The sequence below is a fragment of the Calliopsis andreniformis genome, chromosome 4 (assembly GCF_051401765.1).
Source record: "Calliopsis andreniformis isolate RMS-2024a chromosome 4, iyCalAndr_principal, whole genome shotgun sequence".
Lineage (NCBI taxonomy): Eukaryota > Metazoa > Arthropoda > Insecta > Hymenoptera > Andrenidae > Calliopsis > Calliopsis andreniformis.
Window position 1 is genome coordinate 10,188,223 of NC_135065.1, and position 26,937 is coordinate 10,215,159.

General features: G+C 42.7%; 3 protein-coding genes across 5 annotated transcripts in view; all 3 read left to right on the plus strand.

Moving 5' to 3' along the window:
• Nucleotides 1–7,395, plus strand: part of LOC143178638 (uncharacterized) — a 262,313-nt gene extending 254,918 nt beyond the window's left edge. Inside the window, exons 24-26 of the mRNA XM_076377419.1 lie at nucleotides 5,190–5,356; nucleotides 6,955–7,018; nucleotides 7,258–7,395. Coding sequence (XP_076233534.1) covers nucleotides 5,190–5,356; nucleotides 6,955–7,018; nucleotides 7,258–7,302 — 276 coding nt within the window. The 3' untranslated portion in view covers nucleotides 7,303–7,395. The remainder of the gene's footprint in view (nucleotides 1–5,189; nucleotides 5,357–6,954; nucleotides 7,019–7,257) is intronic.
• Nucleotides 7,396–14,629: 7,234 nt separating this feature from the next.
• LOC143178639 (cGMP-dependent protein kinase 1) lies at nucleotides 14,630–23,361 on the plus strand. Of its 2 annotated transcripts, none has more exons than XM_076377420.1 (14): nucleotides 14,630–14,757; nucleotides 19,623–19,780; nucleotides 19,856–19,927; nucleotides 20,015–20,265; nucleotides 20,346–20,488; nucleotides 20,642–20,779; nucleotides 20,867–21,045; nucleotides 21,187–21,434; nucleotides 21,510–21,833; nucleotides 21,960–22,191; nucleotides 22,265–22,371; nucleotides 22,504–22,743; nucleotides 22,820–22,886; nucleotides 22,970–23,361. In XM_076377420.1, the coding sequence occupies exons 2-14, from the start codon at nucleotides 19,667–19,669 to the stop codon at nucleotides 23,063–23,065; spliced, it is 2,211 nt and encodes a 736-aa protein (XP_076233535.1). In that variant the 5' UTR covers nucleotides 14,630–14,757; nucleotides 19,623–19,666; the 3' UTR covers nucleotides 23,066–23,361. The 2 variants fall into 2 exon arrangements, with proteins under 2 accessions (XP_076233535.1, XP_076233536.1); XM_076377421.1 differs by lacking the exon at nucleotides 14,630–14,757 and adding an exon at nucleotides 18,265–18,405.
• Nucleotides 23,362–23,489: 128 nt separating this feature from the next.
• On the plus strand, nucleotides 23,490–26,713 carry LOC143178640 (cGMP-dependent protein kinase 1). 2 transcript variants are annotated; one of them, XM_076377423.1, is made up of 11 exons: nucleotides 23,490–23,967; nucleotides 24,046–24,188; nucleotides 24,264–24,401; nucleotides 24,549–24,718; nucleotides 24,787–25,031; nucleotides 25,109–25,420; nucleotides 25,499–25,730; nucleotides 25,815–25,921; nucleotides 26,001–26,240; nucleotides 26,330–26,396; nucleotides 26,453–26,713. In XM_076377423.1, the coding sequence occupies exons 1-11, from the start codon at nucleotides 23,792–23,794 to the stop codon at nucleotides 26,468–26,470; spliced, it is 1,848 nt and encodes a 615-aa protein (XP_076233538.1). In that variant the 5' UTR covers nucleotides 23,490–23,791; the 3' UTR covers nucleotides 26,471–26,713. The 2 variants fall into 2 exon arrangements, with proteins under 2 accessions (XP_076233538.1, XP_076233537.1); XM_076377422.1 differs by having other exon boundaries at nucleotides 26,467–26,713.
• The last annotated feature ends 224 nt before the right edge of the window (nucleotides 26,714–26,937 follow it).

Below are 26,937 nucleotides of genomic sequence, written 5' to 3' on the forward strand. Positions count from 1 at the left end.
TTACCAGCCTCCCTCTTAGTTTCGCGCAGGGTGGTTCCAGCTTTCGATGGACCTACACTACTGAAACTCGAGATCTCGAGGGCTCGACACCCTGACACGTCGAATAAGTTTAACCGCGAACTCGACGCTCGAAACATTGCTTTAATCATCTGGCTTCCAACTCTCCAAATCAGAATTGTAATTTTGGAATCGTAGCCTGTAATTTGGGCCTCCTCTCTCAGTAATGATCCTAGGTATTCCAAGTACCTAGATCCTGGAAAATTAGCATGAACTGATGACTAAATTCCAACTGTTTCGAGTATCGATCCTTAAGGGGCCTCCCACCTTAGAATCTCTCCACCTTAGTTGGTTTCGTGTGTCATGTATATACGTAGTTCTAAAATCTAAAGTGGCCATCGGGTTTGGAGATTTGATAGTTTGACAATTTCCTCCGCATCCAAGTAGAATTTTCGTAAGAATTGTTGCGTGTACATAGCATGTCTTTCTCTTAGGATCACTAGACTGTTCAAAACAGACAGCCTTCCGAAGATTGATAGAATCTTTATCAGTGATCGCTTCATTAAGATTCAAGCCCTCATCAACCCCTTGCAAAATAACTGTATTTCTTTTCAGTCTCAGATCTGAAAATCTTTCAAAATCTTAGAAATTCTCTTGCAACAAAATTAAAAAAATAAGTTTCTAATCACAGAAAATAAAAGCCTCTACTGGTTGTGGATTGAATAATAAAAAAATACCATTTTCGAGCTCCGCCATTTAGTATCATTTTGCAAGCGGTTGAGGGAGAACCTCGATGACCTTCGAGCAATCTATCAGATCTCGAGGAATAATCAAGATGTGAATGGAGCACGAAGGAAGGAGTCCCTGGTCAGAGGCGCCAGGCGAAAAATCCATTGCTCGTAAATTTTCTGCCGTCGCACGTGCGTGGAATCGCGGCCGACCGAATTTTCGCGGCTAATTTCCGCGGGTCGGTGCCATGTTGGTTCGATCCACTTCCGGGCGGAGGCACGCGCCTTGGCCAACCACGAGGATCCTCCTGCTCGCTCCGAGGAGGATTTACGAGCTTCCACGCGAGCAGTCGACCGATCTGGCCTCGCCAGACCAACGTGGCCATTCATAAATCAACCTGCCCCCGTCATTTCGGCCACCCGACAGCTTCATTCCGAGGGTATTTCGTGGGCACCTTGCTACCCTCTAACGACTTCATCCCTCGCGGTATGGGATTCGTTCTCGCCTAAACGAAATTTGTATCGGTGGCGGAATTTTTCGTTCTACCTTCGGGAAGAAAAGAAGGTTTTTGAAGATGGTCCTGTAGCTTGGAATTTTGAGAATAAGGGTGGTTTTCTTAGGATAGAGATTACGTTAGGGAAATGGGGCAGGAGTTTGTGGTATGAAATATTGAAGACTTCAAATTTTCAAATATTTAATTTTTAAAATTTTCAAATATTTAAGTTTTCAAATTTTCAAATATTTAATATTTCAAATTTTCAAATATTTAATATTTCAAATTTTCAAATATTTAATATTTCAAATTTTCAAATATTTAATTTTTCAAATATTTAATTTTTCAAATTTTCAAATATTTAATTTTTCAAATATTTAATATTTCAAATTTTCAAGTATTTAATTTTTCATGTTACTAAATATTTCTGTTTTTAAATCTCCGAACTTTCAAATTTTTAAATATCTAAATATTCGAATTTTCAAATCCTTGAATATTTGATTATTCAAGCTTTCAAGGTATAAAGTATCAAAGGTACCTCAGTTTCGTAATTCATGTATTTGATCAATTTCCATCTTCCAGTTTCTAGAACCGTATAATTACCACTACGATCTTATTAACAACATTCTTCAAATTTCAAATTATTGAAACTCAAATCGTTCCAATCACCGATGAATAATTCTCGCCACATTTGAACTCCCTGTCAATTCCTCCCTCAGTTCTCTTCTACAAGCGCTCTACCAACGCATAAAATCTCCACTTTTCCTCTTGTTTCGCGCGCGTTACGCAACGCTGAGCATCGCTTCCGCGCCTCAGCTTCCCTGTCGGGCGCGTGAACCATCAGAAAAGGGGGTGAACGCGGCGCAGAAACGAAGGGCGCAATTATAGGGGTGGAGAACATTTTTGAGGCTGCAACTGGGGAGCGTTACATCGAGGGGGATCGTTAACGTAACATCTGACCCGTGAGCGCGAGATCCGCGCTGCGGTCGCGCGGAGGAAGGGAAAAAGGGAAACGATCATCGGCAGGAAGCGACGCGGACGCGTTCCAACCGTGGTTTCCGTCGCTGCTCCGCTTCAGAAATAACCGAGAGTTAATTGACGCGGTGGCGAAACTACTCTCGAAAGCCACTGAAATTAAGCGCGAATACAAACGGGTGAATTACTTCGACTACCCCCGCCGACAAATTTATTCCACCATTTCGAGTGTTTTTGTAACCTAGGGGTCGTTATTTTCGTCATGCTCGCGTTGAAACGAAGAGAAGCTCGCCGTTCCTTTTGGATTTATTTCGTTAATAATCGAGGAATCGAGACGATAGTCAAAAGCTTCGGGGAAGTTTCGAGCACGAAATTTCGGAATTATACACGGTTGTTCGGACCCTCGAACTTTCGTAGTGGAATAATGAATGGAAACAGTGAGAGAGAATGGTAGGGGTGGTTAATATTTTCTGAGCAACGTTGTGGGAGAACGTGCAGCATAAATATTAACTACTAGCAGTCCTCTGTTCCGGATACTGGCAAGTTATGTCTGAGTTTCTCGAGTAAAGGTATATTTCCTGGCTCATTAGGGTGACAATTGTTCCTGAACATTTTGGATATTCCAAATCCATATCAAATTATCTAGTGTTTCTCGGAGGGTGGTTCCTGCTTTTGGAGGAATGCTTAGAATCTTGTCTAACTTCATATAGGTATCAGAAATTAGAAGCCTCTTCTTGAATAATTCTTGTAACCCTGAAGCACCAAAAATTATAGATATTATAGTTTAATATATATACACTCATTGTCAGCTAAAATCTGAATGTCAATATTTTTAGAAAACATCACAGAATTCTGTCTAATGTCTGCAGAAGATATTTTGAAATTACTTTTGCACTTGCAATAGCTCTCAAAATGGGACTACACAATATCTTATATAGGGAAGTTATATAACTTTTTCTAAAATGTTACACATATAACTTTGTTATCTAACATGTAGCGTAGACCCACCTTTACCCCCTGCAGAAAATAAAAAATTCAGAAGCCAACTTATCCATTTCACATCTAAGGGAACCACGAAATATGTTTCCCTCCCCGAAGGTAACCCGACCAGAGCATCAAGTTCCCCCTTATTTCCACCCCCAGATCAGAGGCGAGAGGCCTCTCAGTCCAGAAAATTCAAAGCCAGGGAGTGATAAGTCCCCCAGGGCAGACGTCGAGATCTCGAGGAACGTTAAATAATTTCACCGCAAGGGCAAACAGCCGACCACTCGTGGGAGAGTCACTTGACCCACATTCCCTCTTGCACGAAATATCTAGCCGAAATCGCGGGACGAAGACGCGCCTCGCATTTGGAAAACCACCGCGACCCAGAAACTCGTCCCATCCTCGCGTGGTCTCCGAAATTATTGCAGAATTTCTTCCCGCTACCCCCTGGACCTTTTTCTGTGACATCTCGAACGACTGTCTCAGAACTGGAAACTTTTTGGCGCCGTCGATATGTTTTAGTGTTTTCGTTCCGCGTGCCTCGTTATTTACACCCTCGTCAGAAATTATTATTGAAAGTTTCGCGCCATCTGAGTGGGCCACCCTCTGAGGGCGTTCTCCACCCCCGATAATCTCGATGAAGTCGCTGTCGATAGGTTTTAGGAGGCTGGAGGGTGGAAGTCGAGTTTTATGGCTGCTTCTATGGATTTCGACCTAGAATTCTGTTTTACTGCTTGGTTGAAGCTCCCCCCTTGCCTTCTTCGTAGGAGAAAATTCCTTGTGGCGAGAAATCTCTTTCTTTTCGTAATTAGAATATTTTAATTTGTGCCCCAAAGGGCGGCGCTTCAAACTAGAAGCTCTGAGGAAATTGTTGAGAATTTTTAGAGAACGCTTGAGATTTTTGTCGAGACTGATTTCGTTTCCAGAGAAATTTACGGAGGCCTCCTTTCGACGCTGTTGCACGTAATGTAATTTCGGGATTACCGCCGCGGCAACAGAAGCAGTTTCATAAAACGATAGTAAGAGTGGGATTTAATTTCGGCGTGCTTAAGTGCACTCTGAGGGAAGTCGAGTTTCCCTGCTTCGATCAGATGGTAATGCACGTGGAGATCGTTGGGGGCCCAGAAAGCAATTCTGCGTCGTGAAGAGCAGGTTTAGAAACGAAAATCTTATGCGAAGGTTTCCTGTAGTATACTACCTTGTTTTCCATCGAATACCTAAGGAGACAACCTTCTTTCGAGATCACGGAGCCTTTTCATGAAAAAGGTCTTCCTCTTCTCTCCTCCCTCGCCCGGAAATCGATTTCATAGCGATCACATCTGCGTCATTTCCTTGTACATACAATCCCCCATGCTTTGACCGACGGAAAATAGCTTCGAGAACCACGTTTAGCAAGATGCTCGAGATACTTCACTAATTGCACCACAGTGGATCGGTGAAGCAGCCAAAGGAATTCATAGATTCTCGCGAACACGAAACGCTAGGGAATTCCGTGTCTGCTTGATCGACGCCACGAGAAGACACCCGAGAAGGTCCTCGCAGCGAAGGTTCCTCCAAACAATGTAACGTGAATCTTCGAGGCAACTAGTTCCCAGTTGTAACCCAGTTGAAGTACTAACATCATTGTCAAACCCGACAGCGGTACGTCCCTCGGCCCAAAGTTGGCCAGAAGTTTCGTCAGACAATACCAGCTGCGTTCCAGCAGTTCCATCAGTAACTTACAATTAGACCAATCCCAGCGGCACGTCCAAGTGTTCTCAGATGTAATTCATTGTCAGGCGACCTCGTTCCACGGCGAGGCGAGTGGGGCCTAATCGCAACCTAGATCTAGCATCCTTAATGAAAGTTTGATCCGCTGTCGGGGCAGGGCATCCTTTGGGTAACGCGAGGACCTTCTCGGGTCGCCAGGGAACGCGCTAGTGCCGTTTCTCCGCTAGGACACCTTCTCTCTGTCCGATCTGTCTTGGAGCTTGCTTGAGCCTTGCATGGCGGGTCATGGTTCCTGTTTCAGGCCGCGGCAGCAGCGGCTGCAGCGTCACCGTTGCTGAAGACGCCCCTCTCGACGGCGCAGCAGGCCACCTACGCAGCTGCAGCGACCTACACGGCAGTGGCTGCGCGCGCATACGGCGCAGCTGCAGCTGCGGCACAACCGGTCGCAGGATATGCCGCAGTCGCGGGGTAAGCGCTCACCCCTACTCACCGACCCTCTCCCTGTGGCCCTTGTCCCCAGAGCACCGATGTTTGCTGGCCAAACTGGACCCTCTCGTCGTCCTTTCAACCCCCCTTGACGGTCCACTATCCTCCTACCCTTGAACGTTGCATCTCGTTACCTGATCGATGACATCGCTCGCGGGGAATTTATCTCGAGTCTAACCAGGCGATCTATGAAAGGTTAACGCTGGAACTACCGCTAGATTATAGGGGTTGAGATGACCCCTATGATTATTCTTTATGACTGTTTTATTCTTTTGAGGTATTATGCCTTTTTTTACGTTAGTGCAGAATAAAGGTAAGGAAACGTGTGAATAAATATTGTCTCTGTGGTTCGAGAACTTTTTTAGAAAATTGTAATTTCGATGCTTCGATGAACATTGATATATGTAGACTTCGGTAGTTCTGGGGTTAATGGGGGATGGTGACGCTGGGTATGAGAAGGTAAAGGAGTGATAGTAAGGGGAGATAGTTTTGAAGTTTTTGAGTTTCTTATTTTTAGGGAAGATCTTGGGATCGTACGAAAAAATTAAAAGTAGTGAATATGGTTAATCTTTATTATTTAATCCTAGTATATCATAGAATCATTTAGGGAGTCTGATATTATTTTTTCAATAAGATGAAATTGAAAGTTTCGAGGTTTTTCTCGCAGGAATGGGATATAAAAAAATTAAGGGATAAAATAAACTAGTCTCAAATAAAGATTTATGAAGATTTTATTAGAAAAAGAGTCACGTAATTTTTACATAGAAAATAATAGTTCAATGTTCCATTCATGTACACTATATTCGACAACAGGTATTAGGAATGGTAAGAAGTGATTCTATATGCCAAAATAGGAGGAAAATCAAGAATATCGAATTATTTAATTCTTAAAAAATACCTAGAATACACGTGAAGTATGTCTGACTCGAGGACTCATTCTACTGACACCGCTGCGCCTGACCTGACTACTGCACGCCTACAGTATATTAAGACAGTCCCAGATCAGACATACTTCTCACGCACTGTAGATGTACTTTTCATAATTAATAACTGAATCATTCTTAATTTTCGTCTTATTTTGTAATATAGAATCACTCCTTCAAGTTTCTCACAGCTATCATCGAACACCCCTTACATAGATAAATAAAAAATACAGTGGACCGCTAGGGGGATGAACCAGCGTCTCAAATCACCTCGAATTAAATTCATCAAATAAGTATACGTAGATATTTGCATTCAATTGACAATCTCTTTTAACTTCTCGCGCTCAAGTGTTCACGAAAAAGGTTACTGTCAATAGATACGAAGATGAGAAGTCCCTTTCTTCCAGACGAACCCGTCGACGTGGTCGACCTCTCCGGAGTCGCAGATACGTGGAAAGCCAGATCAGACCTGATAGTCCTGTCGAACACCTTGATAGTCCCGTTGAAAACCTCTAAAGTACACATCCTGCGTTTGTATCTCCTTTTGTCAAGTATCCTGTAAATTAAACGAAAAAAGAATCCTTTAAAATCCATGTTACTCCAAAAAGAAGAAACCCCATAAATGTTCTCAAATAACCTTTGACATTGCTGTTCCAGTTACGGACGTGAATACGCCGATCCTTACCTTGGACATGGTATTGGACCAGTAGCTGGCTATGGGGTAAATGAAGCTTCTATCCATAATCAACTTCTACCAATTCATAGCTTGTCACAGTATCTACAATCAAAATTAAGTGAATTTCGATACGATTCTATTATCCAAAATTAGCAAAAATAGCATTTCTTAAGTAAAGTGACTTCAGTTCATTTATACGTCTCACTTCTGCTCTGTCTGAAGAATTACACAATGTAGAATTAAAAAGGGAAGGTATAAATGAAATGATAAATTTCTGTTTACAGGCGACCGTGTATAGAAGCGGCTACAACAGGTTCACGCCGTACTAAGGGTCGTGGGATAGCGAAGCGCGAGCCTTCCAAGTACACCGTTATAATCAGCAGAACATGACCAGCAGTCGACACAATCATCGTTATCATCGTCATCCGCCATCGATCAGCCCACGAAGAAGCGATGCCTGGATCCTCTGCGCGTGCTGACGCTGCCTCTGGCGGGTTCAGCTCTCGTCGACGCGGAACGAAGTCACTCGTCGCCAGAAAACCTACGGTGGACGTTGTCCGATCGACCAGGAACAGCATCGACCTCGAGCAAACCTTAGAAGCCTTCTTCAAGAACCAAATCAAACACCAAGACAGCTAGAACTCCCAAAACAGTCGCCATACTGAAGGAAATCAAATACAGAAAAAACTTAAGGGAAGAAGAAATAGAAAAACAGTCGAATTAAAGCGTGAAGAAATAGAAAAACAGAATCAAGGTCTGAATCAAGAATCAGAGTATTCTCCAAGTTTGACAAGATTCCAGAAGGTCCATCATCCACAAAGTTCCAACCCACACCTGATCGATGATTAACCAAGGCACAGCAAAGTGGTAAACGAAATTAGCAGACAAAGGGGGCCAAATTGGGTTTGCTCGAGAGCCTTGGAGTTCCAGTCAGAAGACCGACCAAGAAGAGAGAAAATAGAAAAGCAAGTCTGCAATACTTATATATTGCCAGAGATAATTAGGTTCGTCGGACAGGTGGTAGGATAAGCGTCTTCGAGTTTGTTCGTCCAGGGTCCTCGAAAGGAAACGTGGCATCGCGTCGTCGAACGTGTCCGCTCGAAGGGAGTTCGGACCCGGCAGCCATTCCGACTGTTCGCGATCGAGAACGGGGGGGAAACGGTGGTTGATAGCCGACGTACGGTGTATATATACGTGTGTATATACATATACATATATATATAGATATTGATCTCTCTAGAAAATCGATTGTAATTATGCAATTCGTTGCTCGTTGCACGTTTCGATCGTCGGAGGTATTTTAGAACGCGTCTCGGGCAAGTCTCTTTTTCTGTTCGTCGCGAATGGGATATATCTGCGTTTAATCTCTGTAAAAAAGACTGGTTTCCAATGAAAGCAGGAATTTTGTACATAACTCATTGATTTTGCCACGTATACGAGGAGTGGAAGGAATTTTCGAGCGAAGAAAATCAGCTTTTCCCGTGTCCCGTTGTTTTATTTTTTATTTTCTTTTTTTCTTCCTTTTTACAATCGCAACTCCCGCGAGATTCACGTTCTGACTCATCACTGTTCGACTACGCGCGGTCCCAGGGGTGCTCTCACACAATGGCTGCCGGAAAGGAACTCTTCCATCGTGCCGACGAGGTGAACGCGACTTCCGTCAACGCGCTCGGTGATCCGAAGAGGAGATACAGATTGGAATCGCGAGACCCTTAGGTAGCTAGGCTAACAGGAAGAAAGCGTCGAGGCGATTGCGTGTGATCGGCAGGCTTTCTATGCCAAATATGTGTGTGTGTATGTCTGTGTTTGGTCGCACTGTGTGCGTGGAGAACGCCCCTCCAGGCGGTGTAGAAGCAGATCAGAGACGAACACTCTTTCGGACACTTCTGACCCAGAGCAACCAGGATTTTGCTGAACAGGATCTAGTCAGGACCTTCAGTGGTTCCTCATTGACTGTGGAGAACTCATGCAGCTTCCTTTGAAATACTCATCGCCTCGTTGACGCTCCAACGTAGGACTCTTTAGGTCGATAGATGAAAGGTATGACTAGAAGTTTAGAACACTGTTTTATTCAGGGTTTTTTGGGAACTGAGCAGTGTGCTCAGAAGTAGATAGATGCTTGATCATGTTAGAGTTTGTTTTACGAGGCACTTCCGCTCTCTTTTTATTTGGGACGCTTTTGGGAGGGAATCGGAGAGACTAGCATCATTTGCAATCAAATACTATTATATTGTTTTATTTTGGATAAGAATTGTTGCACAGTAAGTAGTTTCTTTTGAACAGGAAAGAATTACCTCAGCTAGGAATTATACAAATTTTATAAAGAATAAATTAAAAAAGTTCCGATTCTTCGTCTACAAAAGTGTCCCACCAGGTTGCAAATCGATTTTTATTTCGTCTCGAATGATGAGATCACCCTACTCAGACTCATCAAATTTGGCGATCGAGGATTAGAGACTGACCCCTTGACCTCTGAAGCAATCTTTCGAATAGCCTCTCTAAGGACTTCAAGTTCCTCACAAGTCTCGACGTTTTTAATCACACTTTGATATTTAATTTACCTCCTTCATCAAGATTTCTCATCATATCTCTAAGCTCATCAATTTTCTTACTTTAGATGGTGGATCTGACGAATCCACCGCAGTTTAAGTTCCTCGATCCCCATCCATATTCTCGATCGCCGTATCGCTCTTATCCGTTTCCTGATCAGCGAGGTTTGACCAGAAGACGAAACATAGAAACGAGGAATGATATAGCGACACACAGGTAGCACACACACGTACACACAGACACAGAGTACCCCTCGGGGTGAACGAAAACGGGAAAATGGTACGCACATTGAGTCGAGTGAGTGATAATCCCTGTTGAATTCTAGTTAAGCGGAGATTTATCGTAATAAATATTAAAAAAATATATATATGCATAAAATATATATATACACACAGACATAGATAAGCCGAGTGTCGCGTGACTCGACGTGGTAAGCGTGTAAGTGATGAGGGATGCGAGTGAATTCAGCGTGTGAATGAACTTTCGAGAGAAAGCGAGCAAATGAGGGGAGAAAGAGTGCGGGAGGACAAAGCTCGGCCGGGTGAAACAGAAAATGGGGGAATACACAACACAAAGAGTCGTGTGAAATAGCCAAATATGACAAAGATGTTCTTTTCTTTTTCCCTTTGATTATTTTTTTCCTCTGCGTTCTCGTCTCTTCTACCACTTCATTACCTTTCATTCGTATTTTTCTTTTCTACGTAGAAAGTCGCGGCCGACAGGTAGTCCCGTCGTCGCGCTTAAGCGTTTTAAAAAATAAAAATAAAGGAGGATTCTTCTAATCTCTATCGCTAGGATTAGGCGTCTAGGCTAGTTGTAAGACGGCGAAGGGTGCGCAGATGAAACAGTTCACCCGTGATTCTCGTTCTTTCGCGTGCGCGAGCGCCAGTACACGTGTAAATAAAATGAATTTAAATATAGGATCGATCGCTGTGTCGATCGTATCGTCGAGCACAAAAGATCACTTAGGGGCTACAGACACTCGAACAAAACAGCAGAGCATACTCACGATCCTTCTAACAGACTCGAGCCAAGCAGAGCGTAGATTTGAAACGTGACAGACAGAGGATGCGATGGAAAAGCGTGTACGCGTGTCTCTTGGCGCGAGGAAGAGGACTTTTTCGAGATACAAGATAGCCCAGGCTATGGATCGATTACAAAGAAGCCCTTTTTCTCTTCCTGACCCACTTTCCTATCGATATTCACGGCTCTGGCGCTGCAAAGAAACACGCCAGAGTATTCTACTGAGGAACGTGGGTCAGGCGAGTCAGGCGATGCGTCTATCCCTGTACATTGTACACTGTAATTACAATTTATACTTAATCGTAATCGATACCTTTATCGGTAGGCTATTAACTACTAGCGGCTAGCGTAAGACAAGCTCAAATCTAGGCGAGAGACCCATCGTCTTCGCGTCTTATTCTTCGTCACGAGTGCACAACTATCCCCTCCCTCCCCCTTCTATCTTGCGCGATTCTTCTTGTTCCGACTTTCGTTCTTCGTGACCTTTTCGATTCCCCTTTCAGTACACAGGCCTATCGTACACGTTTCGAGATGGCGGTGGCCATCAGGCTCTCCCTGGTCCTCCGTTTCCGGTGCCCCTTCCTGTTTCTCACGCTTGATCCATTTCGTTCAAGATAGGGAGAAGCCTTCGAGGGATCTTGAGGACATTGTAAGACCCGTCGAAGCGATTGGAGATTGTCCTCGCACAAGGTTCTACTGTAATTCATTCGATTTAATGATATTCAGTGGTAGTTTTTTTGGCGGAGTCGCCAGAAGATTTCTGAGGGTGAGTTCGGGGTGGGAAAGTGGAGAAGGGTTTGGGTGAATGTTTCAGCTGTGACACAGTTGTTTCTATATTGGGGTGTTGAGAGTTCTATTAAGTCATTTTATAAGTAATATTTCTGAAGATAGTTCTATTTTCAAGAAGATTGATATTTAAAGTGTAGATACTTAATTATTAATATATTCTACTAACATTTATCTGGTAGATATCTTTTGCACACCTTTCTCAAAAAATTGATACTGACTCGAGACAAAATTTCAAATAACAAGCATCACTATTTATTGGATGACTTAATAGATAATAGGGAGAGTGTTCCAAATGGAAACAATTGAAACTGAAAGGCAAGTCTTGGTCCCTGTTTCTAACAGACAGAGATCAAGATGAGTGCAAAGGGTGAAAATATTCATGCGAATTCCTTTCCAATTGTAATCACTTGACCACACTGAACTCATTCTCAAGGAGTCTCGTATATTTATCCGAGAGTAGAGTCAGCAGCTCGAGCTGTACAGAACAGAGATCTTACAAAGTAGGAAACCCCAGGATCAGATAGATTAGAATAGTCTGTTTCTGGGATCGTTTAGAGAAGAGAAACACCGATACTGTTCTTATTCCTATGCCTTAGGAAACTTCTCAATTAAAACCGCTTCGCGCAATTCCTTGCGTTGCCAGAACGCATGCCAACGTAGACCCCTCTCTTCAAGTCCCCCTGGGGCAGTTGTACAAAATCGGCTGTTAAGCGTCTTAAGAAACCAAAAAAAAATCCTTCTTGCAATCGCTTCGACGCGCCCACCTCAAGATCCCTTCGCTCGTCGGAACAAGAAGTCGAGGAGGAGGCTCGAGAAGAGAGAAAAAATTCCTAGCCACCGATCTAATCCGCCATCTTTTACCGTACGCTCGACTCCAGCAGCTCTAGTGTAAAATAATCCAAAACTACGATGATACGCACCGTTACGTTATACATATATACATATATAAATATATTGACATGGTAATATAATTATTATTAAACAGTACCGTAAAAGAGAGGGATTTTTAATGCAACAAGATGATACGGGAAGCGTGGATCTAGACGAACTACCACTGACGTAACGACACATCTTACGAGCAACATATCCTAGCGTACTAGGCGGGGGCCGAGGGAAACGCGATTCTTCGAGGATCTTTGGCCATCCAGGCGCCGACGAGCCGTCCACCCCGCGCGGCAACGCACACTTCCGCCCCGTGGCGCGGGGCTTTCGGCGACTCGTCGGCCCAGGGGTCAGGAGGGTCCCTCGACCCTCAATTTTTTTCGAATTATCGCAAGTGGAAGCGAGTAGAGCGCGACAGAGAGCGAGCAGCGACGCGAGTAAGGGATGTTCCATGACATTAGGCCGTTACGATGATTAAATAAGTCTAGGTTGTAGTGCGTGCGTGCGTGTGACCGGAAGTTCGATGTGAGTGCGAGCGAGAGGACACTGTGGCCTCCTCGAATCGCCGCGATACATGGCGAAAGACTATTCGGGGTTGAATGGAAATCGGAATTTTAGAAACGCGTGCGCGGGGAGAAGATTCGAGGCGATTCGCTGGGAGACGGGACGAAAAAAGAAAAGAAACAAAAAAAGGGGAGTGACACGGCGTAGAATTAATGGTACGAAGTGGAAAAGGGAAATAATAACCAAAAAAAAAAAAACAAAAATAATAAAACAATATAGAAGGTCGTAAAACGAAAGCTAAATGCCAGCTGTTTTTCGCTTCCCTCGCAAACGACGGGATTCGCGGCGGGAGACGCGCGAGGAGCCTCGACTTCCGGTCGCGGGTCCCTCTCCCAGAGCTATGGGCGGGCGTTACAGCGACTTTCGACGCCGAAATATGCAGGAGACATCGCGGTACGTACACACTCACACAGAACACATGCGCGAGGGGATAAATCGATATTAAAAGGTGTAAGAGGTAAAGATACCGGGAGGGTTAGATACAGATACGTGTGTACATGAGAACAAGAATACGATCAACTCGAACTTTAGTTGCAAAAATACTGATATAGGAGTATACAGACACACACACGTACACGATGCAGTACATACAAATACACACGTACACATACTAGGGTGTGATACGGAACACCTTTATCATTGTCTGATTTGATGATATTTTGTAAGTCTGGACCAGTTGTTAGGTTCTTATTACTCCCATAGCGACTTCTTATGGCGTATATTCTCTGTATATTGTCAATGTTTATTATTAAATATTTTTCAAATAAAACACCCTGCCTTTTACCTCACTGTCCTGAAAATGGATCCTCTCGATGTAGGGAAAGTAGGAATGCTTGGACTGCCATGGTAGTAACATTACCCGTTTATGTGAGACTGTATTTAGGTAATCAATGACAATATTCAATTAGTAAAGAAAAAAGAAAAAACTATAGCAACTACTATAGGTAACCCTACTACTACTAAAAATAGGTGGAATTAAAAATCATTTTTCTGTGAGCTAGGATCATCAACCAGCATCAAAGCATTACATAGAAACAACATAATAATAACAATTCTAATAATTTTTTCAGGATCGAGAAGCAAGATTGAAATTAAAAAAATACACGCCCAAGAACTATTCAATTTTCCACATATTCAATAAATAAAACAAAAGGAATCTCCAAGCATCTGCCTCCACATCCACCTCAAAAACACAGTAATCCCCAAAATAAAAAGAATCGAGATAAAATACCCTCTCCACTAACTCCCCTAATGTTCGCCCCTTCGATCCCTCCCAGGAGCACCTGACCCCTAATCATCAATTACCCTTATCGCGGCAGCTCGATGCCAGTTAAACAAGAGGAGGAGCAACCTGTCGTAAATCGACCGTGACTCAATGGGTCCCTTATCGAAGAAGCGTGGCCAGCGATCGGCCTAATGGAAACGTACACACCGAAACAGTTTCGGCGCTATCGATCGCAATCCACGTGGAGCACGACGATACGCAACCTCGGTGGATAAGGTGCCAAACGACGATAATTACCAATACCCCCACGGCGGTATCGCAGCGTCTGTGGAAAACGCGCCGCGTGTTTTTCTGCCAGTGGCATTGAGGCCGGCCTGCCGATAGGACGCGTCAGCGAAAGTCCCTCACGTGGATCGTTCAGTCGATCGCGATCCATCGAGCGATTTTTTTCTTCGTTCTCGCGAAAATGTCACACGGAAGCCAGCGGCTCGTTTCGTCGTCGATTTCTCTAGAATTTCGACGCCAGTGACACGTAACTCGTGTGCTCTCCCTTTGTGAGTGTACGTGGAAGATGAAAGCGCGGTGCTGACAGTGACTTCCGTCGATATCGGCTTTCTAATTAACGTAAGCAGGCGATCGCGCACGGTGACGGATGATGAATCTCGAGAGCGAGGTGCTGTGGTAGGTTGTGCTTCTCTGGAGCGAAGGAAAAGAGTTTTGGAAGAGAACCAGGGACCTGCAGTTGGGAATCGTGAGTACTTCCGGTGGAGGAGTGTTGTTGGCTGTTCGCTGGCGGAGAGAACGCGATGTGGAGGATTAGATTGGATCGAAGGACACTTGAGGAGCGAAGTGTTAACTTGATATAGGCTCGGGGCTCGCGAGATTATAGAGAGAAAGTATACCTTAGTGGTAGCACAGTTCTGTCAAAGATAAGACAAAATTGAAATGATTTTTCTTGAATAGTTTCATGGTTTCTTGAATACAGCAGCGAGCTTATATCGAAGGGATAGTATAGCGACCTCGAGGCGCGTCGTTCAGTATTTTTCTGTAGGACTTCTTCATATTAAATACACAGATATAAAAAATCCAAGTCTTCGCGTGTGTCGTCTTAATATAATTTTTTAAAAATATCGAAATCTTTTTTATAATTTTTCTAAACCTTTTCTCACAATGACTAGAAACATTTACTTCGAGGTGGGTACTGAAATTACGGGGAAATCCACGATAAAGATAAGTGGGTTTCGCTAATTAAATAATAGCAAGATTCCTTATAAATCTTCCTCTTCTTGGAATCCCACTTCATACAAAGTAAAGCAAAGCCTCTAAATCCCATTGGGATTTAAGAATTCGGAGATTTGAATAACTGCTGAGAAGTGCCACTCAGCCGTGATGAAGCAGGTCTGTTAGGTTCGCTGGTAAAAAACGAAAGACATTCAGCGGGCGATAAAAATGGCGATGATAAGGGGGCATCGTATTGAAGATAAGAAAATAGGGAAATGAGGGGGACAGTGTACGGGCGAGTGTACAAAGTTACATGGAAAAAGTGACTCATTGACAGTTCATTTTCAATAACAAATTATTGCTCTTGGCTTTCTGTTGTCTTTGAAAATACTCAAGGAAACAGTGACGAAACGAAGTGGAGTAAGGCTAGCGTTCCGAGGTCGATTCCTTCTCATTGATAGCAGAATGCAGAGTGGCCTCGCAGCTCGATGATAATCTCGTGAGAGGAATCTATATTTTGTCTTGATCACGATACTTGAATTTTTGATTCTGTGAATGTAGAGACAGATGGAAATAAGGTCTCCCTTTTCAATGAAACTAGAATAAGACTAGATATGATGTGTGTGTTCTCGCTTGTTGACGCTGCGCCTTTTTGTTATCAGATAGATAAGATTGCTCCGTCTTTTTCGAACTTGAGACATCAGTTTCGCACGTGAATTAGCGCAGTGCAGCTCATTATACTGCCAAAAGTTGCATTTACATTCATCCTGTAATCGTTCCATCATTTCTTCACACTTTCATCTAAAGATCCTAAGAACCTGCTAGTGACAGGACCCACGAAAGGCATCCAATCTGAAAGGTGAGTCCCAAAATTTCCTTTCGCACTTGGAGAGTATTTGAATTTCAATCGAGACCCAAAAAGAAACAAATTCGAGTCAAAATATACTTCAGCCTCAAAGATCGCTTATCTAAGAAATCCTATCAATCCACACATGTTCCTCAGATAATCTCACCTCCTTATGTGTCACAAGTCGATTGCACTTTAATTTCAGGCAAGTTAAATACAGTCGTGTTCATACAATCGAAAAACCAAATATCTCTCTGCTACAATATTATCTCATTGTAGATTTACGAATCGGTAAAAGTATCGAGTTTATACAAAATACAAGATAACTGGGATCAGTTTATGAGTGAGTGACTCATTTCCTATTAATTATGAAAGCTAGGAAAAATGAAGTACCTCCAAGAAGCAAAAGGAAATGAGGACGAATTAATAAATAAGGCGATCCTGTAGTCCTATTGCGCGATTAAAAGTCACCTGACAACTACGAGTCACGATATTCCACCTTGACAAACTAAAAGAAGACTCAAATGCAATTCCCCGCGTTCTATCATTGAAACCATCGTTGCCTGGTACTTTACCGCGGACAGATTTCGATTCATCCTTTAACAGAGCCTCGTCTTTTTTCACCCCTGTCGGCGAATTCGGTCGCGATAAAACGAGCAAGGCAAACAACGCGATTAAAGGAAAACCAAACACGATAACGGGACGAAAATATTGGCCGAGGTTAAAAATAAGTCTCAAGTGTTTGGCCAGTTGAACTGCATTCGCGGTTGACGTCTAAGCCCATCCCAGACCACGTGCGTCTACGAATTACAATCGCGCTAATTACACCTGCCCGGCTGATTAAACGCAAACGACAGCCTATGACAATGATTCGGTGACGTTGACGAAAGCGTGTATGCTAATTACCTGGCGTTGACGGGGCTTCAATTGTTCAGAGTATGTACATTCTTCTTGGAATTCTTCTTGTCGAACTCTAGAGCTGCACAATGGCGATCGTCTGGAAGGTAGAAATTTAGAGATAAAAGTGAAATAAAAAAAAAAAAAAACTAAAAATTGTAGGGAACAGATGAATAAAAAACACTTTTAAAGTGATGTCTAAGAATACTGATAGATTCAGAGAAAGGTACTAGAGTTCACTAGAAAGTTAATGAATGAAGAGCTTCAGATATTCTTGCATTTCATGGCGTGTCCTTGCAATAAAAAGAATGAAGAAATAATCTCCACACTCCACAGAAAAAGGTATTTATTCGCGAGCATTCTTCCAGACAGAAAAAAACTGATAATTTGTACCAATATCCTGGTAGTCGTTTAAGGAAAAAACTAAGGCGATTGTAATTCAAATGCAGCAACGCATTCATCGAATGTGATCCCATTCTTCGGCAATTGGCGTCGCGATGGAGGCCAACAATTGCCTGAAAGAGGTTCACGATCACTTCTTCGCTAATTTATCGTGATCGCCCATCCGCGTGCTTCTAATTCTCCGTGTCACAAGACCGCTTATTGAGTGGTGTCAACACTGTGCAGCGAATATTACGAAACGTCGGCCAGGTTATGTAAAGAAAGAGAGAAGAATGAGGGAAAATTAGCAGGAAAAAGGAACAAGGGGAAACAAATGTGCCGCTGGCTTCAATTATTACTTCAGACTTAATTAGTGGCCACACGACGAAACAGGAAATGGTTGTCGAAACGTGATCGTGCCGCAGCTAAATTTTCTTCGTATTTAGATTTAGAATTGTAGATTAGTAATTTGTTTGACAGATGAAGAATTGCGCTAGAAAATAATAGTTATTCATAATTTACTGGGGACTTATTCTACTGCAGACGTGTATTAAGTCATACACAGCGAAATCAGTAGAATAAGCTCTGAGTCAGACACAGAAAAATCAGTAGAAAAAGCTCCGAGCCAGACAACAAAATCTGTCTATCTAGATTCAATTATACACACAGTGGGTGACATTTCTTTTTATTATTACATAGTCTTCGAAGATAACACTTATGGTAACATCAAACATCAATGCATCTCGAGGAGATAATCACTGTTTCTAAAACTGTTTCTAAAAGTATCCAGGTTGCTGCAACTCGCTCCACAAACAGCAGTAAATATCATTTGGGCACATCCTCCTTGCACAACTAATCAAACACCCTTATCTCCCTTTTAATACTGCATAAACCCACTGTGTTCATTAGTAACGAGGCTTCCAGTATCATTTCCAGTCTCTTCCGCCAGTGTTCATCCTTCGATACAACTGCATCCATTCTCCACTGAAACATCGATCGAATCGACGTGGCTACAGTGAAAAAACACAGTAATAAATTGGAACTGTCAGAAAGGTATATATTCCAGTCGATCTTTCCTCGTTTGTCGCAAATATCGCGAGCCAACTATGCCTTTGTTCTGTTTCAAATTACTCGACCAGTGTCTAGCGTTTCACCAGCCTGCGGATTCCTTCATTGCTGAATGCTAACAGGCAGATACCGCGTTCCGCGATAAAATCAATCTACATCATAGTTTTTATTTCGAGCGATACGGATTACGCAAGAGTATTTACAAAGCGGACGTCGAAAACTAACGTCGTTTCCTAAGGCTACGTTCAAAGTCCTTTCCCTGATACCTGAACAAAGACAGAGACTTTCGTTTGTTCATTCGTTTAAAAAACACGTTTTACTTGCAAATAGAGTGCGCTTAGAATATTAATTGTTTTCAATTCTACTGTACACTGTTTTCCAGTATATTTTTCCTTAAATTTTTCTGATACTAGATATCTCATTCGATACTGCTTTTTTCTATTTGAATATAAAAATGGAAATATCCACATTTAATTATTCCTTGAGACGAAATTCGTTCCAATTTTCAAACTCAGACATAATAGCCAAGCTTTCAAAACTTCTGCAGCTTTTAAAGACACATAAAGCAGAGTAGACCTTGCATAACAAATTTAACTTTAAAAAATCTTTACTTCTCCATAATTCCCAATTCAGTGAATTCAGTGAATTTTCTCAACTCGAACCGATCAGCCTGAAATATTCTCACCACGAGAACGTGCTAATATATTATAACGTCAATGACGGTACATCGTGCAGAGTCATTAGCATAAAGCATGTGACCAAGAGCTGAGCAAGCGCCACGTGCTCGCGCCTCCACTTCCGTTCTCCATGTCTCCTCGGTTGCGATCTGCCAGGGGCAAAGAGGTCCACAATTCTCGGCAATCTCTCACGAAACGAGTCACAATTAATCCAAGCAATCAGTGCAGCCATTCCAGGAACCGAGTCGTCGGTTAAATATTTGCGCTCGCTCGTGAAATTCGTCGCGATCAAAGGACGCAATAAAGTAATCGGTCCGCGATAACTGACGTTATCTCTGCTAACGTGACGATTCGCCAGTATTGGGTCTCTTCCGTGACTCTGATAAAAGAGGAGAGTGGCGAAAAATATTGTGGCTCCTCTTTAGCTGCCACTGATGGCCTAAGTGCAGCTAAGGAAATATAATTTGAAAAAATGACCGAGAAATCGATACTGGATAAGGGTGGAAATAGCGATCATGGTTTCAGGGGCGAAACGAGTGTGCTGTCGACATGAGCTGGACGAGGAAAGTATGATGAGGTTCTCGTGTTTTCCAAAGCCAAGCATCCTGGGCCAGAGGGGCAGTATTAATCTCACCCCTCTGCCAGGCAATGACGAGTCGTCCAGCGTTTCCAGTATAAGTATAGTAAGCGATTTTTGTTCTGTAAAGTTGATTCTGTAAAAAGTTTGAGAGAGGTAGAGAAACATTATTGGTTCACAGAATGGAAACACGAAGAGCCCTGTGGTGACTAGCTACAGGCAGCCTGGGGAGCCTGATTTGACTAATGGCGTGGTGAGTTGTTGAGAGAATAGATCATCTGTTTAGTGTCATCTACGTGTGTTCAGATTTCGAGAAAGGGACCATTTGTGCCTCTTGTAGATACGACCTCTACCTGGCACAGCAGTGACCAATGGGACAGGCCCACCCCTCAGCTCCAGTGGGAAGAGTAGAGCACCCCCTCCACCTAAACAGAATCACAATCACCTTCCCACGCATCAGGAAAATGAACAGGAGGAATCCAGAAATTCTGATGGATCTGATCAGCCTGCGAGCAATCCCAGGGGTGGAGTCATTGGGAGGACTCCCACGCCACTTTCTGCCCCCACTCCTGTGTATGAGAAAGACTCCAAGTATGTGGTTTCTCAGACAGAAAAATTACAATTAAAAGCAGATGCACTGAGATTTATCTATGTGTTTCTTTGGGATGTAGGAGTCAGAAGCAAATCAAAAGGGCCATTTTGGAGAACGAATTCTTGGGTAATCTTGAAGAGAACCAGGTGGAGGCTCTAGTGTCTGCTATGTACCCTAAACAGATACCGCCGAGCACTTTGGTGATTCGAGAAGGAGACATAGGTAATGCTGAAAAACTTCTGAGTAGTTTGAACTTTGAATTTTGTATAAAATTAAAGGATACGTAAGTTACAGAATTATTATTGAGGGTCTATTAAATTCTAAAGAAAGTAATATGACTAGGATGCAGTCTATCATTTTTAATACATTCTTCAGGGTCACATCTTTACGTATCCGCTGAGGGAGAGTTCGATATCTATGAGGGTAACAAATTCCAGAGGACCTTCGGGCCTTGCGTCGCCTTTGGAGAGATCGCTCTGCTGTACAACACGAAGAGACTTCGATCCATCAGTGGCAAGTACCAATAGAAGCTAGTATCTTGTGTTTCCACAAGTTCCTCTATTCTAGAAAATTACTAATCAATTTTTACTCGACTTTCAGTGAAGAAGGGTGGAAAAGTATGGGTTCTAGACAGGTCAGTGTTCCTCACCATAATGATGAAGACAGCTCAGGAGAGGCTGGAGGGAAATGTCCGATTCCTTCGACAGGTTTCCGTCCTCCAGAAGCTGCCAGAGCCGAAGGATCATCTGCTGGCTAAGATCTCTGACCTCATACGCGTGGTAAGTACCTCCTTTCCTTGCTTACAGTATTAAATATATTAATTCATTAAGTATCTTTAAAAAATTCAGTTATTTACTAAATAGTTTTCGACTACAATTATTAATATTTCTTAACTACAGCAAAATGTATTTGTTTTTCAGGAATTCTTCCGCGCTGGAGAAAAGATAGTTCGTCAAGGAGACAAGGGCGAGAAGTTCTACATTATCAGTGGTGGGAACGTGAGGATCACAAAGGACACAGAATACGGTGGAGAAGAGGAGCTAGTGGTCCTAGGAAAGGGTCAGTACTTCGGGGAGAAGGCTCTGTACGACGACGAGGGCGAGAATCGTCGCCACGCGAACGCCATCGCTCTAGCACCTGGCGTCGAGTGTCTGACTTTAGATCGATCGTGAGTTTCCACTGACAAATCCTCTCCACCATCACTGTCTAACTAATTTTTTTTAATGAAAAAATATGATTAAAGCTCCTTCTTGAATTATCTGGGCGGCCTCGACGAGATTCGCAACAAGGACTGGCTGGCAGAGTACGAGAAACAGAAGAGATCGCTGACTCCTAAAAAATGGACCAACGAGTACTCCAACGTCACCTTAACGGATTTGGAAATCAGGGGCACTTTAGGCGTGGGAGGATTCGGGCGTGTTGACCTGGTCACCCTGAAGACGGACCCTGAGACGAGCTTCGCGCTGAAGAAGCTAAAGAAGAAGGTGATGGTCGAGCAGCAGCAGCAGGAGCACGTGCTGAACGAGAAGCATATTATGCAGGCCTGTGACTCGCCATTTATATGCAAGTTAGTGTCATTGAGAAAATATTTAAAGATAGAGTCAATCTTCTAAATTCTCCAGAGAAAAGAAACAAAAAAGACACAGGAAGAATTTCTTTATAATTTATATACAATTATCGTGTTCCTATTTAGGCTGTACCAAACATACAAAGACACCAAGTACGTCTACTTTCTGATGGAAGTCTGTCTGGGAGGGGATGTGTGGACCACCCTTCAAAGGAGGCGGTATTTCGACGATGCAACTGCACAGTTCATGGTGGGCTGTGTGGTGGAAGCTTTGGACCACCTGCATTCACTGAATATTGTCTACAGAGACCTGAAGCCAGAGAACCTTATGCTGGACACTCGTGGATACTTGAAACTAGTAAGTTTAAGGAACGAAGGAATTTCGTTTTATTTCGAGTTGACGTGATGCAACACCTTCTCTGTTATAATAGGTTGACTTCGGCTTCAGCAAAAAGATTGGACCATCCAAGACGTGGACCTTCGCTGGCACGCCCGAATATGTGGCGCCAGAGATTATTTTGAACAAGGGACATGACAGGCAAGTAGAATCTCTCAAATATAATTAAATTCCTTCAGAAAAGTGTTTGATTTTTCGTCACTTTCATCTCTCAAAATATTCTTGAACAAATGACCTCACCTCTCACTCCACTGACCATCAATCTATTTGCAGGGCGGTGGACTATTGGGCCCTAGGGATCCTCACCCACGAGCTCCTCGTTGGCAAGCCTCCCTTCCGAGGAGCAGACCACATGACAACCTACAACAAAATTCTAAAAGGTGTCGAGGTGGTCGGGATACCAAGCATCGTGAGCAAAAACGCTAGCAGTATCATCAAGAAGCTCCTTCGTCTGAGTCCCTCGGAGCGTCTTGGGTACCAGAGGAATGGGATCCAAGACATTCGTGACCACAAGTGAGTTTCTAGGGAACATAAGCCTATTCTAAAGTTATTTCCAAATTCAATATGTTATATAATTCTATTTTTATAGGTGGTTCTCTTCGTTCAATTGGCAGGCTCTGCAGAGACTGTCCCTGCCAGCACCTATCGTCCCAACTGTGAGCTAGTTTCTCTTACTATTACTGGAAATCTTGAAGCCTTCTTGGTCTCATTTCAATGATCTTTGTTTTAATGCTCGCAGGTGAGGAGCCCAACAGACACAAGGAACTTCGAAAGGTACCCACCAGATCGCAGTATCCCACCAGACGAGTTCTCTGGCTGGGACGCAAGCTTCTGACGTGAATAAACTATAAGACATGCACTTTATCCATTGGTCGATAAGAGATATTCTGCGATTGCATAGAAAAAAGACTCTTTCAAAGTTGATCTTTAAACGAAGGTCTACCGATAACAAGATTAGCGTTATCTCTGCAAGGCAGTAGTTCCCTATTTAAATTCCTGTCCTATACACTAACTGACTTAGATCGTAAGGATTAGACTGTAATTAATAATTCGTATGGCGTATGTTCGTAGAGCCAAGAGGATACTCCCACGATTGTTGTTGTTGCTGATAATAAATTTATACTTCCTAACTCCATTGGCTTCCTTCCTTTGAAGTTTCTATCTGTATTAACAAACTCTAGAACGTATTCTAGAGATAAGGACTATCATTCACTATGCAGGGAACAATGATTCAATAAGGAATCAGATAGCCCTTGGAAAAAACGCATCGTCTGATCTGGAGCCTTCGATGCTATCGTCTTTATCATAGAGTATTAAATCTGTTTGCTCATAAAATGAAGCTACAATTCATTAAAGATAAGATCGATACTATTGGATGCCAATCGCGTTAATTGCAATAGTTGATTGCACAGTTTCAGTCACCTGTAGATCAGTGATACTAGTTTCTCGATCGCTTAGAGAAGTGTATGGTAGCATTCAATTAGTATTTATTAAGCCACACGGGTCATAATAGAATGTTTCATCGATTGACGACTCCACTGTCCATCTGGAGACCATCGAGATGCATTATCTGTGCTTGAGAAAAACATCCCGAGGCAAGTTCCGCTTCTTTAGCTCCCATGACCGCGATGACGATGGATATTGGAGGTCCTTCTCCAATCAGAGGAAACATGCAGTCGTGGGTGACATGAACGTGTCCTCTAATGCACCGATCGCTGTCCATAAGAAGGATGAAAAGTAAGAGAATATAATTATGTTAGCAAGTTTTTATATCCCATGAAAAGTGTAGTAATTTCGTCTTGCTATCGATGGCAGAACAAAGCAGCTCATCAAGAACGCCATCCTCAAGAACAGTTTCCTGGGAAATCTGGACGAGTCGAAGGTAGAGACTCTGGTATCAGCGATGTATCCCAAGCAGGTGAACGCCAACACGCGAATCATCCTCGAGGGTGACATTGGTGAGTACAGGAAGCGTTTCATTATCAGTAATTAATAGTTAGTAGTTACTATTTACAATTACTGTATCAACATAGGTTGCCATCTGTACGTCTCAGAGGAAGGTCTGTTCGAGATTTACGTGAGGAATATTTATCATGGAAGCTTTGGCCCTGGAGTCGCCTTTGGAGAACTGGCTCTGCTGTATAACATAAAGAGACAATGCACTGTCAATGGTATTTTACCTTCTCTAATATTACTTAATAGAATTTTATTGAAATGGTATTGTAATATTTGTGAAAAAATTTTCCCTATTTAAAAATTAGGCAAATGAACTCCCACCTAAGATGAATTAATTTTTCAATGTACGTATTACTCTTCAGTGATCACCAACGCAAAGCTCTGGGTGCTAGATAGACACGCGTTCCAGACGCTAATGCTGAGGAGCAGCGAGGAGTCCTTGAAACAACACCTCCAGCTTCTCCGTAAAATTCCAATTTTCAAGAACCTGTCAGAAGAGGTTCTCGTGAAGATTTGTGAGCTGATAGTGGTGGTGAGTCGCAAAGTTGCTTGCTAATCATTAGAATTCTATATTCAATAATGGTTCCTATGTTCCTTCAGGAGTTTTACACCGCGAATTCGTATATAATTCAAGAGGGAGATCGAGGCGACAAATTTTACATCGTAAGTGGTGGCAGCGTGAGGGTAACGAAGAACAAACCGAATGGGATGGAGCAGGAGTTAATGATTCTTGATAAAGGCGACTATTTTGGTGAGAAGGCTCTGTATAATGTGAGTGGAGGTCACAGGCAGGCCAACGTCATCGCGATGGCTCCTGGAGCTGAATGTTACACTATCGAGAGATCGTGAGTTGAACTAAAAGTCTCCTCTGGATTCTCTATAAATGAGTTCTTCTATAGAAGCTATGACCATTTTGTTTTAGAGCGTTTCTGAATTATCTAGGTGGACTAGAGTCGATTAAGAATAGGAACTGGCACGAGTACCAAGAGGTTGGTGAATATGAAGACTGGGAAGAAAATTTCAAGAAACTATCTCTGTCTGATTTGGAGATAGAGGGAACGTTAGGAGAGGGTGGCTATGGTAGAGTGGAGCTGGTGGTCGTTAAATCCATACCCAATGTTAGCTTCGCTAGGAAGAAGATGAAGAAGTATTTGATCACTCAAGGAGGCCTCCAGAAGATGGTCTACAGCGAGAAGAATAATCTGAGGCTGTGCCACTCGCCCTTCGTCTGCAGGTTACTATGAGACAGGAAGAAGAAAAGTATAATTTAAAATAAATGAACAAGTATACAACTTCTCTGTTTCCTTTCCAGATTGCATCGAACCTTCAAAGACAAAAGGTTCCTCTACTTCCTACTGGAAGCCTGTCTCGGTGGGGACTTGAGGACAGCCTTGCATAGAAATGGTCGATTCGACAACTCATCTGCCACATTCATCATTGCCTGCATCGTGGAAGGTCTTCATCATATTCACTCGTTGGGTATCGTCTACAGGGACTTGAAGCCAGAGAACATTGTGATCGACAGTCGAGGCTACGCCAAACTTGTAAGTAACCTCAGTTTTCGCTGAATAAATAATTACAGGGTGTTCTCCATATAGAAGGATAGGAACATGAGCTCTTTCTTTCAGACTGACTTCGGGTCCAGCAAGAGGATTGGGCCGCACAGAACCAAGACTTTCATAGGAACGCCAGAGTACATGGCCCCTGAGATCATTCAGAGCAAGGACTACAACCAGTGAGTAATTTTAATTTAAGAATTCGTTTCTAAGTGATCGAGTTTGATTAAATTGAATAAGGGATTTGAAATGACAAAGGGCTGCTGATTATTGGGCATTGGGAGTTCTCACCTATGAGCTACTGGTAGGCCGTACGCCTTTCCAAAATGCTAATCTTAGGGAAACATATGAAAGAATTCTTGAAGGATTCGATGAATCTCTTTGGCTACATTTTGTGAAGAATAGTGCCAGGCACTTCGTTGAATCCTTGCTGCAGGATAATCCAATTAAGAGGCTCGGTTATCTGCGAAACGGTGTCGCTGACATTCGCAGCCATAGGTGAGTCAAGCTGAGAGTTTATTAGAGTACCAGTTAATGGGTAAGTTTTAGAAAGGTGTTTCTTTTTCTATAATTCGTATTTGCTTTAGATGGTTTCATGGTTTCAATTGGCGGGAGTTGCAGAAGCAAAATATGCCTTCTCCTATTGTACCAACGGTAGGTGGAAAATAGGGCGTGTCTGTTGTGAAAATGTTCAACGTTTTGTTATATAGCTAATTATTTTCAGGTGAAAAGTCATCTTGACTTGAGGAATTTCGACAGATGTCCTCCCGACTACACGGCAGCACCAGTAGATTTATCTGACTGGGACGCGAATTTTTAATTAAATACAGTACTGTGAGTGTGCATAAAGTTTTAACTGTATGCTAATTACATATGTATATATATATATATACTTTTATGTGATTTTTTTTACGTCTACGCATCATAAAATGTCACGTGTACTTAATATCGTAATTAATAAATACTGCTTGACAAATCTAGTGCCTTCCTTTACTTATACCACTTCACAATAATTACTTCTCAACACTTCCCAACATATCACAACACTTCTAAACACATTCCAGCACAACTCTCAACAATTCTTAATGCCTCTCAACACATCCCATACTACTCTCAACACTTCTCAACACCTCTCAACACTTCTCACCACTTCTCAACACATCCCACACTACTCTCAACACTTCTCACCACTTCT

Coding starts and splice junctions, on each gene's coding strand:
- LOC143178639 (XM_076377420.1), top strand. CDS start 19,667: ATGATGAGGTTCTCGTGTTTTCCAAAGCCAAGCATCCTGGGCCAGAGG. Junction 22,372..22,503: donor TTGAACAAGGGACATGACAG/GCAAGTAGAATC, acceptor ATCTATTTGCAG/GGCGGTGGACTATTGGGCCC. Junction 22,744..22,819: donor CAAGACATTCGTGACCACAA/GTGAGTTTCTAG, acceptor CTATTTTTATAG/GTGGTTCTCTTCGTTCAATT.
- LOC143178640 (XM_076377422.1), top strand. CDS start 23,792: ATGCATTATCTGTGCTTGAGAAAAACATCCCGAGGCAAGTTCCGCTTC. Junction 24,402..24,548: donor GAGACAATGCACTGTCAATG/GTATTTTACCTT, acceptor ATTACTCTTCAG/TGATCACCAACGCAAAGCTC. Junction 26,397..26,466: donor CTTCTCCTATTGTACCAACG/GTAGGTGGAAAA, acceptor AATTATTTTCAG/GTGAAAAGTCATCTTGACTT.